This window comes from Ambystoma mexicanum, chromosome 12 (assembly GCF_040938575.1).
Source record: "Ambystoma mexicanum isolate Mex_15411 chromosome 12, UKY_AmexF1_1, whole genome shotgun sequence".
Classification (NCBI taxonomy): domain Eukaryota; kingdom Metazoa; phylum Chordata; class Amphibia; order Caudata; family Ambystomatidae; genus Ambystoma; species Ambystoma mexicanum.
The window spans coordinates 479,253,945-479,266,959 of record NC_090936.1 but is presented as its reverse complement, the minus strand read 5'-3'; the positions used below and the strand labels follow the sequence as shown (position 1 = coordinate 479,266,959).

The 13,015-nt window shown below is 47.0% G+C and overlaps 1 protein-coding gene across 6 annotated transcripts in view; it reads right to left on the bottom strand.

The window, feature by feature from the left end:
* The window catches only part of DGKI (diacylglycerol kinase iota), a 1,316,934-nt gene that overhangs the window by 80,334 nt on the left and 1,223,585 nt on the right, over positions 1-13,015 (bottom strand). For all 6 annotated transcript variants that reach the window (XM_069628758.1, XM_069628759.1, XM_069628760.1 and 3 more), the window contains 2 exons: positions 9,910-9,947; positions 8,749-8,869 (listed from right to left, as the gene is read on the bottom strand). In XM_069628758.1, the coding sequence (XP_069484859.1) occupies positions 8,749-8,869; positions 9,910-9,947 (159 nt within the window). The remainder of the gene's footprint in view (positions 1-8,748; positions 8,870-9,909; positions 9,948-13,015) is intronic.

The following is a 13,015-nucleotide window of genomic DNA, read 5'->3' as shown; positions in this document are numbered from 1 at the left end:
AGGATGAAAGATAGGGATGGACTTTGTGGTTGCTGTAGTGCTCGCAGCCTCAGTGTCGAGAAATCAAGGCATATCACTGATCATAAAAAGGGCTACCAGAAAGTTTTTGAACTGCAAAGTTTGGATCTGGTGGGTTGTAAGACAAGGTAAGCTTTAGACGAGGCTGTTGTGGTTGGTAATTTGTGGTTGTAAAACACACAATGTGTAGTTTGCAAGGTGGTCAGCCATGTTTGCCTCATCACGAGTTGGGCGGTATCCCAGCAGTAAATGAGCCGGGATCCCACCCTACGCTATTAGCGTTACCGCAACTCAGTCAGGCGCAATTTGCGTGGGATCTCAAGTTGCAGTGGTGCTGTTAATCCACATTTATTCTGAGTTCATAGGACCCTACGGGCCTTTTGGCGCTGTTATCGCCCAAAATCGCGATTGGGCGGAGCGGAAAAGCGATGGTAATAGCGTTACCGCCGCATTTGTACCTCTCCGCCCAACCCCTGATGAGGCCTATGATTTTGGACCTGTTGCATTTACCCACCTTTTTCACACAAATGCTGGAGTCTCTGGTTGATTGTGCAGTTGTATCAATTTTTGAATGAGCGCTGGGATTCTCTCAATTTGCAGGCTAAGTTCCACAGCATGCGTTGAGAGCTTCCACATCCTTGCTAACCCAGGACCAGAATACAAGATCCTCCAAAATAATGGACTTGCTCAGTCCTTTGAGACGTCACTATTGCACTTGGGCGGGCGTACATCACCCACCTCCCCGCATCAAACCTCATTATATTCCTCGTCTCCCTGGCGCTGCCATTGAACCGTCCCAAATCTCTCCGCTTCTGAGAGACAAAAAGGCCCCCGGCGGGATGAGGCGAGCGCAGGGGCAGACCAGGCCTTGGGAAACCTGCCGGCTCATCGCAGCAGGAAGCCAGCAATGCAGTGTAGAAACAGAGGCAGGGCGATGGGAGGCAGGAAGAAAGTACAGGAAGAAAAAACACGATAGCGATCAGCAAAGGGGAATGCAAGAGTGTGGTTTCAATCAGTGGAGCATCAGAGGGCGCTAGGGAGGAGGATCGCCCGCACAATGCATGGAACATACTAGAAGGTCAGCCATGCACCTCATGCCAAGGGGAGAGGAAGCGTAGGCAGGAGGCGCCTGAAAACAGGGCTCCTTTCATGAAGAATGCCCAGCTGGGACCAGCCTCGATCATTAATGTTTTTAATGGACTTGGAGAGTGGATTTTTATTTCAGGATTCAATCATGTCCTCACATTTCCTCTCATCTGTTTAGTGCTCTTAAAGTAAAAGGGGAAAAGAAAGAACGTATTGGGGAATTAAAGAGAACAAGTGGTAATAAAGAGAACACAGATTTGTTTTTAAAGTGTTTCTCCAACACTTGCAAAGAAAGAGCTTTACCAAATTGCAAAGTCGGTAGATTTTGCGAATGAAATTATGAGATCAATTATTCAGGAAAGAAAACAAGTTAGGAAGAACTAGTCAAAAAACTAACATATGGGGATTATGAACCCTTCATATGGTATTCTTCAAATCGTATCCACGCCAGGGTAGGCTATCACTGTATCTCCTAAGAGCACGGCGCTCCGTTTCTTCACAGCTAGCCTCACACTATATGAAACCCAGCAAAGACATGCATGCAACAAAATGCCAATGGTGTCCAATGCAAAACACATGAACGTTCTACACAAAACTCAATGATGCCTCAGATGCCACATTACTATTAGGGCTCCATGTAATTATGTCCCCGCAAAATGGCCCCTGACAAAAAAAGTTGCTGTTTTTTGGGGAGACATTATTACATGCAACATGCAGGGGGCACCCCTGCAACTCCTGATTATTATTTCTTTTTTACGAGGGGAGCAGGGAACATCCCTGTAACCCCTCCCCATACATAATGTCACCATATATAATGTCGCCAATGGCTGTCCCTGGCTACATTATGTATGGGGACATTATTACCCGATACCACTATTGGATGGAGATCCTGGGAGAGGAGGAATCCAGCAGATAGACAAGTGTAGGACAGTAGAAAAGATTGAAAGAACAACTGTGGGGGCAAGAGGGAGTGTGTATGGTGAGGGAATTGGAGGATGAAAGAGCGGCAGAGGAAAAAGCAGCCAGTGTAAAGAGTGGGCCGGCAAGTGCCAAAAATACTGAGAGAAAAGTGGCTGCAAAGAAGGGAAGGATAATGTGAGAAAGGATGGGATAGAGAGCAAAAGAGTGGGGGTCTGGGGAGGTAACAGAGAGGCAGAGAAAGAGAATTAGATGCAAAAGCTGAACACAGACAGAAAGGCAGAGTCCTAGAGAACGAGAGAGAAAACACGACACTGTGAAATAGAGAGAGAGAGGGGCGGGGGTTCAAGAGAATGAATTGAGGGAGAAGAGAATTCTTGAAAGGGATTGCGAATGAACGATGCATTAATGAAAGAGAATTGAAAAGACAGAGAGACGGTTCATAAACAGAATGAACTGAAAGGTGAGTAAATAATGAGAGAAGGATGAGACGGAGTGATGTAATGTAGAATGTCAGAAAGGAAAGTACAAGAGAGAAATGGAAAGAGATGAAGTGAAGAGTGGGGGGGGAATAAGGGAAGACAGGACACAAGGTGTGGCACATGTGTGAAAGAGAAAAGAGAAGGCATCGCACATAGAGGGTAGAAAAGCGGCAAGAGAGTTGAAGAGGTGGGAGAGACAGGACGGGGTGAAATGAGATAGCAAAGAAAGGGAGGACTAGGAGAGGCAGGTTTGGCCGCAGTGACAGAGAAGCGAGTGCGAGAGCCACGAGAAACAGAGCGAGGGGTGGAGTTCGAGAGAAGAGAGCAGAGCTGGGGTGGATGAATGGAAGAGTGGGAGAAAGATCAAGGAAGCTACAATAGACAGGGTGGGGGCTGGAGTGACATAAAAGAGACACAGAGGCAGCGAACAGGAAAGGGAGAGAACACACGGGGTACAGGGTGACAGGGAAAGAAGATGCCACAAAAAGAGTTACAGGAAAAAGTGAGAAAGAGGAGATGGCGAGAAATGAAAGAATGAGTGAGAAGGAAGGAGAAGAGAAGGTGTCAACTCACCATAGGGAGAAAGGGGCAAGAAGAAAGAGAGCGGAAGCAGTATTTGGTGCATCAACTAAGTGGATGGCCAGCCCCCGAAGAGGACGCTAGAGAGACAGCCAGCATAGCGGGCCACACCTCTGATTCCACCCCCTGGGGTACTCATCGCCTCCCCTCCCCCGAGGGAGGGGGAGGGGCGTTCCCCTGGGCCGGCAAGAAACGACTCTGTGCCTAGGGGGATGCTTAAAGTTCTTGGCTGCGGAGACACATCCTCTTTGCAGACCTGACGAACGCCCACCCAACCCCCACCCCCTATAAGGAGGTATAGTCAGAGGATGGATTACAGTATAAGAAGATGTGGTAGGGTTATGTTTTTAACAAGGAGGTGTCCTGGATGGCGAGAAGGGTTAACTTAAGTAAGCTACAAGCAGACACAAGAAGAAAAGGCTGGGCTATTTATGTATCTGATTGGTTTAGCGCTGTTCCAATTCAGTCTCTTCAACTGCCACTTCAGAGTGCTTCTCCGCTAAGCAGACTCTGTAGACATAGCAATTGCTTAGGTTTGCTGGTTGTTCATGTTTATTATTTGAATTTGTAGAGCACAACGTTTAACACTGAGGTGACATCTTGGCACTATGACCAGGATGGTATGGCCATAGAATCGTCTGAACATTTCATTGTTATAACACAAGGAGTTCGACAGGGAGCAACCAGGAGTGTATCTCCAGTTGGCGGAGTCCTGTCACCCAGCAGAACAAACCAGAGTCCTAGTCCGAGAACTTGAGACGAGAGGTGTGCCTTGGATGCCAACATTAAGCACTATAATATCCGAGTCATCTCTAGGCGTGGCCCTTAAACAGTGGTCGAAGTGGGGAGGAGCAGTTGGGAGCGTTGCTCCTCTACTTTTTTTAAATTAGGTTTTACTGTTCCTATTCTTTTATTTTAAAAAGACACCGTTCTGGAATGGTTTTGTTTTAAAATTAAAGTGTAGGAACAAGTTGAAACACTTGTGTATAGGCGCGTTATAAATGCCATATCATATATCATATCATATCATATCACTTCAGTGTACTGCATTGAATGTTCCCTTAAACAGCAGGTGCATTTGGTTGGGGGGTTTGCATTGTGCATGGGAGGGGGTGTGGTGATGGGGTTTGTGGGGAGGGGGCAGGCAATCAGTGAACATTGTTCCACTACTTCATTTTGTACACTTCGACACTTCGACCATTGCCCTTCAAGGAGATCATGAGAACAGATAGCTTATCTCTAAACTAGTGAGTCTGCAAGGAGGGTGCAGTAATGTTTGTGGAGAGAGATACCAAGCTCAGCCCTTTTGGCTGTGTATATTGAAGACGTAGGTCCAAGTATGGCCCTCATGACTCTCACACGACTCTCAGCCCGAAGACAGCGACACGACAGAGGCGCCTCACTCTTAGGCGCTTCACCACCATCATCGATGTACGGCAGATGTGAGAAACGTTACTCTCTCAGCCATTCAAACCATTTTGAAACAATGAAATGGAGGAGATGGAGCTGCAATCAATGAAACAGGTCGACTGACTGCAAATCGAGAAATCAATGACATCATCACTGACATCACGATGTAGCCACACTTAAGCATGAAGTACATAGCGATCCATTCATGAAGTTACACGAACATGCATTAGTTTGTTGCATATAGACACGAAAAAGATGCTTATGACTCACGCAGGTAGATGACAGACGCACATAAATATCTCTATAGATATATTCACATTCTTTGCCAAAGCTGAACCGCAAGACTCCAAAGTATACGAATACCTAGCTTGCACATGGTTGATCGCCACTAACGTGGAAAGACATAAGGACAAATATGGAAGCCATAGGCCCACTGAAGTGAAGGAGGAAGGGGAGACAGACTTCAAGTACATGGAAGGGCTGACACGATCGCTGCAGCCAAAGGCAAGAAGAAATGATGCACTCCAGCCAAGGACGAGAGGAGATAGAAAGTTCCTGGCTACCAAGATGATACACTATCTGTAAGAAATTCAGGCTAAAATCCTCATAATTATAGGCAGGAGAGCTCCATTTCGCGGTATCAGCACACATGACCTAGCAGAGCGAGACAATGCCCTTTCAATCAAGTTAGAAAGAGAGAAGTTGTTCCCATCAAACCAGAGGTGGAAAGATATAAGTGTTGCTCACAAACTACCAACTGAATGCACTCTCCCAGGCTTAGGTGATCAGATATGGCAACATTAGGGAACACACAGCCGCTCCATGTTCATTATCATCGCCTTGAAAAGGTACACTCAGCCTGGAAACTGTCCAGGGTCCCAGGATTGGGAGGATACATTCTGCCCAATACAGAGTCACCTTTCACGTGGAGACATAAAATGTTGTAGGAGCCAATAGACTCCCTACAACCCTGCAACTCTGTGTTTAGTACATGTAGAGGTGGTCCCACGTGGAGCCACCAGATATGGCTACCCACTAGCAGAATTAACACTTATAGAACACATATATGGTTCGCCTAAACTGACAAATCTGAACCCCCAATAGGTTTCGGGGTCAGAACTTGGTTTTGTGATGTCACGCCTGGATAAAACCGGGTGACACACGCTCATGAATTGTCCAGAACGGGAGTTCTGGACAATTCATGTTTGTCTAGTGTGATACCTGTTGTTTTGTTAGATAATAAAGAAAGTAAACTTTGCGCTATAGCTGAGTTTTCCGTTCTTGTGGCAGGCAGTTTTGATGGGCCTGTGTTTCTTTCTGCTGGTAATTGGGGTGACTGCTAAAGAGCCCCTGCCGCTCCTCTATAAGAGCACAGAAAAACCGCGCCATGGGGCATAAGGCAAGAAAGATGCAATCGAGTAAAAACGGAAGGGATAAGTATAAGTCAGCCACTACCTCCCTGTGGACATGGGGCTCATACTCACTAACCAGGCAGGAGCTTGATCTGCAAATATGATGGTCTTTTTTGTAATTTTATTCTGCCTGGGTTTCAACATATAGCGTGTCCTCGAGAATGCTCTTGCTTAGGGGGAAAGATTTTGAAGCCAAAAAACGAGACGGCCACCTGGAGGACCTGGGCCCGAGAGCAGAGGGTAGCCAGGTAGACCAGTGCAGTTTCAGATTCAGCCAGGAGATCAGCAGGGGGGAGGAGGAGAGAAAGAAGAAGCAAAGAGGAGGGTCTTGAGGTGCTTCCAGAACCGGAAATGGTTCTCCTCAAGTTTCAGAGAGGCAGCGAGGCTGTTCCAGAGGGAGGCCCCAGCAGAAGAAATAGATCTACCAACAACTCGCTGCTAGGAGAAGCAACTAACCCTGAGGGAGTTGGAGGCAGATGAGCGAAGAGCTCGAGAAGGAAGATATTTAGGAAGAGAGAGTTGACGGTATTGAGGTCCCAGGCCCCAGAAGGGCTTGTGGACAACGCAAAGGGTTTTGAATTTAATCCTCGCCGCCACTGGGAGCCAGTGCAGAGATTTCAGTCCTAGAGGGATGCGACCCATGGGCTTCAGGCCAAGAACAAGTCTTGCGCTCCTGTTTTGGATGAGTTGCAGAGGGCAGAGAGTAGAGGCAGGCAGATTTAGAAAGAGGCTGTTGCAGTAGTCCAACCTAGAGAGAACCAGAGCTCTGGAGACAGTGAGCTTCGGGGGAAGGAGAGGAAAGGAAGAATACCTCTGAGGAGGTGCAGCTGATAGTGTGACTTCTTAGAGACGTCAGAGATGTGAGGAGAGAAGGAAAGTGTGGAGTCGAAGATGACCCCAAGGTTTTTAGCCTCACAGGTGGGAGCAAGAAGAGGGCCAAGAGAGGCCGGCCAGATGTGACAGGAAAGGAGGGAGCCGGTGTGCCGATGAGGAGAATCTCGGTCTTACTGGCGTTAAGGCAGAGATTATTGGCGGCAAACCACTCCTGGAGGGCTGACAGACAGTCAGAGATGAGAGAAGGAGAAGAGGTGGCTGAAGGAAGCCTGAAAATAAGCTGAGTGTCATCCGCATAGCACTGGAAGTTGGGGCAGAGAACGGTGGGCAAGAAGTGCCAGGTACTGGTTGAACAGCCAAGGAGAGAGATTAGAGTCCTGGGAAACACCACAGGTAGAGAAAGAGATAGGGGAGAGGAAGGACCCAAGTTGGACCTGGGAGGGTCGACCGGATAGGAAGGAGATTAGCCATGCCAGGGCCTGATCGGTGATACCCAGGTTATCACAGAGACGGTTGAGCAGGATGGCATGGTTGACCGTGTCAAAGGCAGAAGAGAGATCAAGTAAGATGAGGACACAGGGGGTGTTGGAATCTAGGTTGGAGAGCAGGTTTTCACGGATGTTCAGGAGAGCAGTTTCCGTGCTTCTGGCAGCTCTGAAGCCAGACTGATGGTCATGAAGACAGCCAACAAATTCAGAGTGAAGATTAAGCAGGGAGATGGCCAGTTTTTCCAGGAGTTTTCCCAGGAAAGGAGTGATGGAGATTGGACGATAGTTAGCCGGGCAGGTAGGGTCGACAGAGGGTTTCTTAAGAAGAGGGTGCACAAGGGAGTGCTTCAGGGGGGGAAGACAGTGGCGCAGGAGTGGTTGCGGAAATCAGCCAGAGCAGGAGCCAGCGTATCAATGTGGTCCAGTTAGGGTGCAGTTATCAGTTACGGGGGACCCTACACTGTGTCGCTGCGGTGCTGCATTGGTTGCGGGGGGGATGGGCCCCAGTATTGCCAGGGAGCATGATATTGCAGATTAAGACTGCACAAAGGTAGGATTATGTGGCTGGATTTGCTTTGCATGGGGGCATGTTGTGGGTGTTCCATGGGTAAATCAAATTTCTTTGCGCATGGGGTTGTTTTGCCCCTCAAATTCCATGGGGGGACGCATACAGTCGATTTCGATGCGGGGGGCTTTGCAGGATTTTTGCACGTGTTCCATGAATCATGCCCTTGTCTTTTCAGAAGTTTTGGACTACACCTCACATCAGTCCCTGCAGATGTATAAACGTTTACTGATTTTTAATATGTTGAAAGGCAATGTCACTGATGTTATTTGCCTGATTTTGCCTCTTCTTTTACCATAAACAACTGGGTGAGCCTCCCCACACTCCTCCTTCCACCCACAGCCCAATTCTGTATACTTTACCCCAATTTATCATCTACATGTTTGTGGTTAAAAAAAATGAGCAAAAAATGCCACAAAAACAATTTGGTGATATTTCCATTCTTCAAAAGTGGGTAATATCATCCTAGCCGGTATAGTGTAGAATAACGGATCATGGGAGTCTCATTACAAAACATCGGGAAAGCTGCAGGTTGCATACCCCTCTTTTAGATCAAGTACTAGTGTAGACTCTCGATTTTGGACCAGTTGCAACTGATTAAGATCATATGCAGGCGGCAGCTGGAAGAGGAGTGATGGGACATTTGGCGAGTAAAGGGAGGCACGAGAGGCATATGACTAAGGGACTTGAAGATAGTTCTAGTGTTATCATTTTAGGAGTCACTGTTGTTTCCCTATGCTAAAAAAACATGAAAAAATAAAAGAGAGCATGCAAAAAAAAAACTAGCCATAATGTAACAATGCCCAAAAAAACATGCAGCCATTAAACAGTGACCAATGATTGTTTTTCTTAAATGTTAAATTGAATTGGAAACATAATTGAGAGTCACGCTACACTTATGTGGCACAGGTAAAGGAGCCAGGGTATGTTCCCAAGCGCCCGCTCAGCCCACCTACCGTGCTCTACAAGGTACCCAGCAGTCTCCACCTGTCCTGTCCTTGCAGCGTGGTGCAGCAGGGAACCACTCTCCGGCCCCAAAATGAGGAGGTTGGCACCTGCTTGGTAACTCTGAATGACCTATAGACGACGAGAGAAGAGGAACATGACTCCATCTGGAAAGGAAGGGTATGTAACAGGACAAGAGTGGTACATTGCCAGGTCCCTACAGCTGGCCTCAGAAAGTTGAGGTCCAGGGGGTGATGCAAGTCATTACTGAAATTCAATGGCATACTACACATGGATCAGAGTGCTAGAATCTGCTGCGAGTTAGTTTCGAGGTGAAATGTGAGAGCTCAGTGGAGGCAAATATAATTGAGTTTTCTGAGGTACATTGGCAGAGCCGGCTGGCCTCAATACTGGGGCTGCTGTGGGTGATGTGGTGGGGCTGTTAAAGGGACGCAGTGCTGCAATACCAGAGAGTGCAGATCCTAAGAAGGAGCACTGTTGGAGATATTGTTATTTAGTTGTTATGCTGCACCAATTCACCACCATTAATGTCTCAAAGCACATAAACCTTTTCCGAGTTAGGAGCGCTCAGTCCCTCCCAGGAAACACATGCCCCAAGTCTGCTTGTCAAAGGCATTGTCCAGAATACAGTGGCATATAAGCGAGAGATGGTAGAGTGCGTTCTGTCTGAAATGGCGTGTTTTTAAAATATGGAAAAGTTGTGAAAGCGAGTACTGAAGAAGGAGTTCAGGAGTCATGTGTGCATTAGTAAAGTCTGGGTGCGTGAGGGACTCGAGATATGCTTGTGTAATCCTAAGTATTTTGTGGGCAAAATTAGAGAAGGTTGTGATAGGCGGGGGAGGGGGGGTGGGGCGGGGGCAAAGACCTGCGCTACCAATCCTGAGTATATGTGTTGATTGTGTGAAGATTCAGAGGCTGGTTGCAAACGGAACAGGACAGCAGATGTAAGATGCACTGGGAGAGCCTGGAGTGGCTTTCTGGGAGAGATAGATAGCAGGGTGTGTTTGGAGATCACAGTGAAGACCTGTTATGGCAACGCTGTGGACTGCTGAATGCTGAGATAGATTGATAGGAACCTTTGCACAGCTGCTCATGCCTGACTCGTTACATTTCACATTGTAACTTATTTTCTTCATTTCAAAAGGTCTTACCTTAGGAAGATCTCCGGCTATTACTGCCTGCACGAGGGCTGGTGGAGAGAGAACACAGAAGAGTGTTACAGCAGCACTGGGTAGCAATGGCGTATACACAGGCACGTGCCCCACTTTCACAGCTTTGCCCTGCCCAGTGCCTCCTGCTGTCTCCAAGATATTCCTTTTAGCCTCCCATGAGACTCCCACACACTTGCATTTTAATTTATTTGCAAGAAGTGGGATGCGAGTTTCGATCAGAAATAACTTATAACATCACATTTACAGATGGCAATCCTAGGAAGCGTGCCCGTACAACAGAACAAAGGCAATAACAAGTGATGAGTCCATTAATGAGAATGGGGAGAAAAAAACAAACAGGATAAAACAAAAAACTGACTTAGAAAGGTAAAATTAACCTAGGGGGGGGCGAGTGCTGAAAACTAAAGCAGCAATATACAAAATAACATTATTAAGCAGCACTGGGGGGAGTGGTGGGGTCTGGTAGCGAGGATGATGAGGGATGGCTGTGCCCGCTCTTTGGCCAGTAGGTGAAGTCTAAGACTAACTTTGAAGGGATCAATTTCGGGCTGGCTTTGATTGCGATGTGCAACAGGTTCCAATGGAACCATCCAAGAAGGGAGAAAGTGTGGAAGCAGGGACTGTACAAGGAGTGTGGGACAGTGTGGTGGAGTGCAGAGGAGGAACAGAGGCTTGAAGATGGTGAGTAGACAGAGGTATAGTCGGCCAGATACTGAGGAGACAAAACAATGATAGCCTGGTAGACCAGTAGCAGAAACTTGAAAAAGGAGCAGTTGCGCATGGAGAGCCATCCAGCATGGTGTTGGTAGGGAGAAGGGGGTAATGATCTGGGTAGGTTGTAGAGCATACACAAGGAAAAGTTTAGGAAAGTGTCGAGAGGAAGGCCAAGGAGTAGGCAAAAGCAAAAGTTGAGTTTACTTAACATGAGGGTGGAGATTAGAGTTTTCGCAGAGTGGTGAGTTAGAATGGACACATTTCCCGAATGGTGAGAAGGTTAATACAAGCCACGGAGGTAGTTAGTGGTAGAGATGAATTGTTGCAGTTGTGGGTTGCTGTGTAAGAGGACCCCACGTTTGAGAGCTCTGGGAGAGGGGGCAAGCTCAGGCAGGAAAAAGATAAGAGAGGGGAGGGTAGCAGATGATGTTGGAAACCCAGAGAATGAAGAGTTCAGTTTTTCAAAGAGTTCGCCATGAGACAGTGTTAAGCCATCCAGTGATGGTGTGCAGTGAGACAGCTGGTAATCCATTCCAAGATGGCTCTGGTGAAGGAGCAAATGGAGAAAAGATTCCTGTGTTGTCAGCAAACTTGAAGCCAAAGGACAAGCTAAGTCTACCTAGAGCAGAGATAAAGAGAGTGAAGAGTAGACTTCCAAGGACTGATCCTTTGGGGTACCAACGGGAGAGGGGTGAGGTCAGAGGTTTGTGAGTTCCAGGAGATTTTAAAGGAGCAACCTTTCAAGTAGGAGGCAGATTTGTGAAAGCCTAGGTCCATGAGAGTAAGGAGAAAAAGGAGTGGTTGCCAGTATTGAAATCCATGCAAGCAGAGTACAATGACTGAGGGTGGAGATCAAAATGCATGGAGATGCATAGAAGGAAAGCACTCACCCATGCAGTCCATAAAGTAGAATCAGACGGGCTTGTGTACAGGCACTAGACCATTTTTGGAAAAACGTGTTTGATTTTCAGGGAAATCAGGTACATAATGGATGGGGTTTGTGGTACACGCCATAACACTGTCAGTTCCATCATTGAAAAGAGGATGAACTATTGAGCCATAAAGATACCTTGGTGTTAACTTCAGTTGTCCTTTATTACGGAAAAAGTAAATTTCACAGCCGATTCTGTTAAGACATACAAAATGCTACACTCCATAAGGAGATGATGATCACATTTTCAAATGTCAAGTCTCTTTGGAAGAAGAAATAGAGCAGACCGTTGTGTGATAGATTCTAAGTGATCCGACCCTGGTTGATTTTGCCGCGGCCGGAAAGTTCGCGAACTACCAAAAGTTTGCACCTTTCTCATGCGAACACACTTACATACTACGGGGGTTGTAGGGGTTTCCCCGCAACACCCGCAACCCCCGCTCACTATACTGTAAAGTTTAGTGAGCAGGGTGTTGTGGGGGACACCCCTGCAGCCCCTGTTTATTTTTTTTTGGAGTGCGCTGCAGGGGTGTCCACATACCACACAGTATAGTGAGCGGGGTATTGCTTTTTACTTACCTGCAATGGTACCGTCAAAGGTTCAAACTTTTGGTGGTAGCATTTTTCGGTCGTATTGTACAGTCAGACCTTTTTTTTCGGTCCGATCATACAATACCGTATGATATTAACATGAATTGCACAGACAGTGTAACTTTTAACATGTAAAAATGTATCTTATCTGTATGTTCTTCAGAATAACAAATGAAAAAGATCATCCATTAAAAAATCAAACTGAGAAACACAGAGCCATGGCAACCTAGTCAATTTGGGCACCCAGTCCCCCTCCACGATGCACTTAAAGGTTTCAAGGTCACTCTAAAACGCCTCTTGAGAACATTTAATCGAACATCAACCATCTCTGCAGCTTGCATGTTCCTCAGGATCCAGATCGTTAGTGGATAAATTAACAAAACCGATGGCTACGGAGCATGGAGAGGAGATGTCATTCTGACATGTATCAATTTTCTTAGATTGCCTGCCTGATGGTGCGATCTCTGGCTTTGCCCTGGTTTTGGATGTTTGATCCACCAGGCACGTTCATGGGCATTTAGGGGTTTGGGTCTTTCCAGGTCCTCTCTCTGGGGACTGGGCCATTGGACAGAAACACAGACCCTTTGCTGCACGGATTCTGACTCCGAATACTGAGGCTCTCTCACCCTTGCTCGCTTAAGGCATTTCAACATAGTGCAGCGTCTAAGTGCTAGGGAGCAGCCACACAGCGGTATAATAGTGGCCTCCTCTTTGTGTACAGATTTGTTTGTGCTGCATATTGTATAATTATTTCTTGCAGACCTTCAGCAGGTATTCAAATGTGTTCTGACTTTATGAACTCGATGAGTCTAGTTACCTATTGTCTCTCCCTCTCCATGCGCCCCTCTC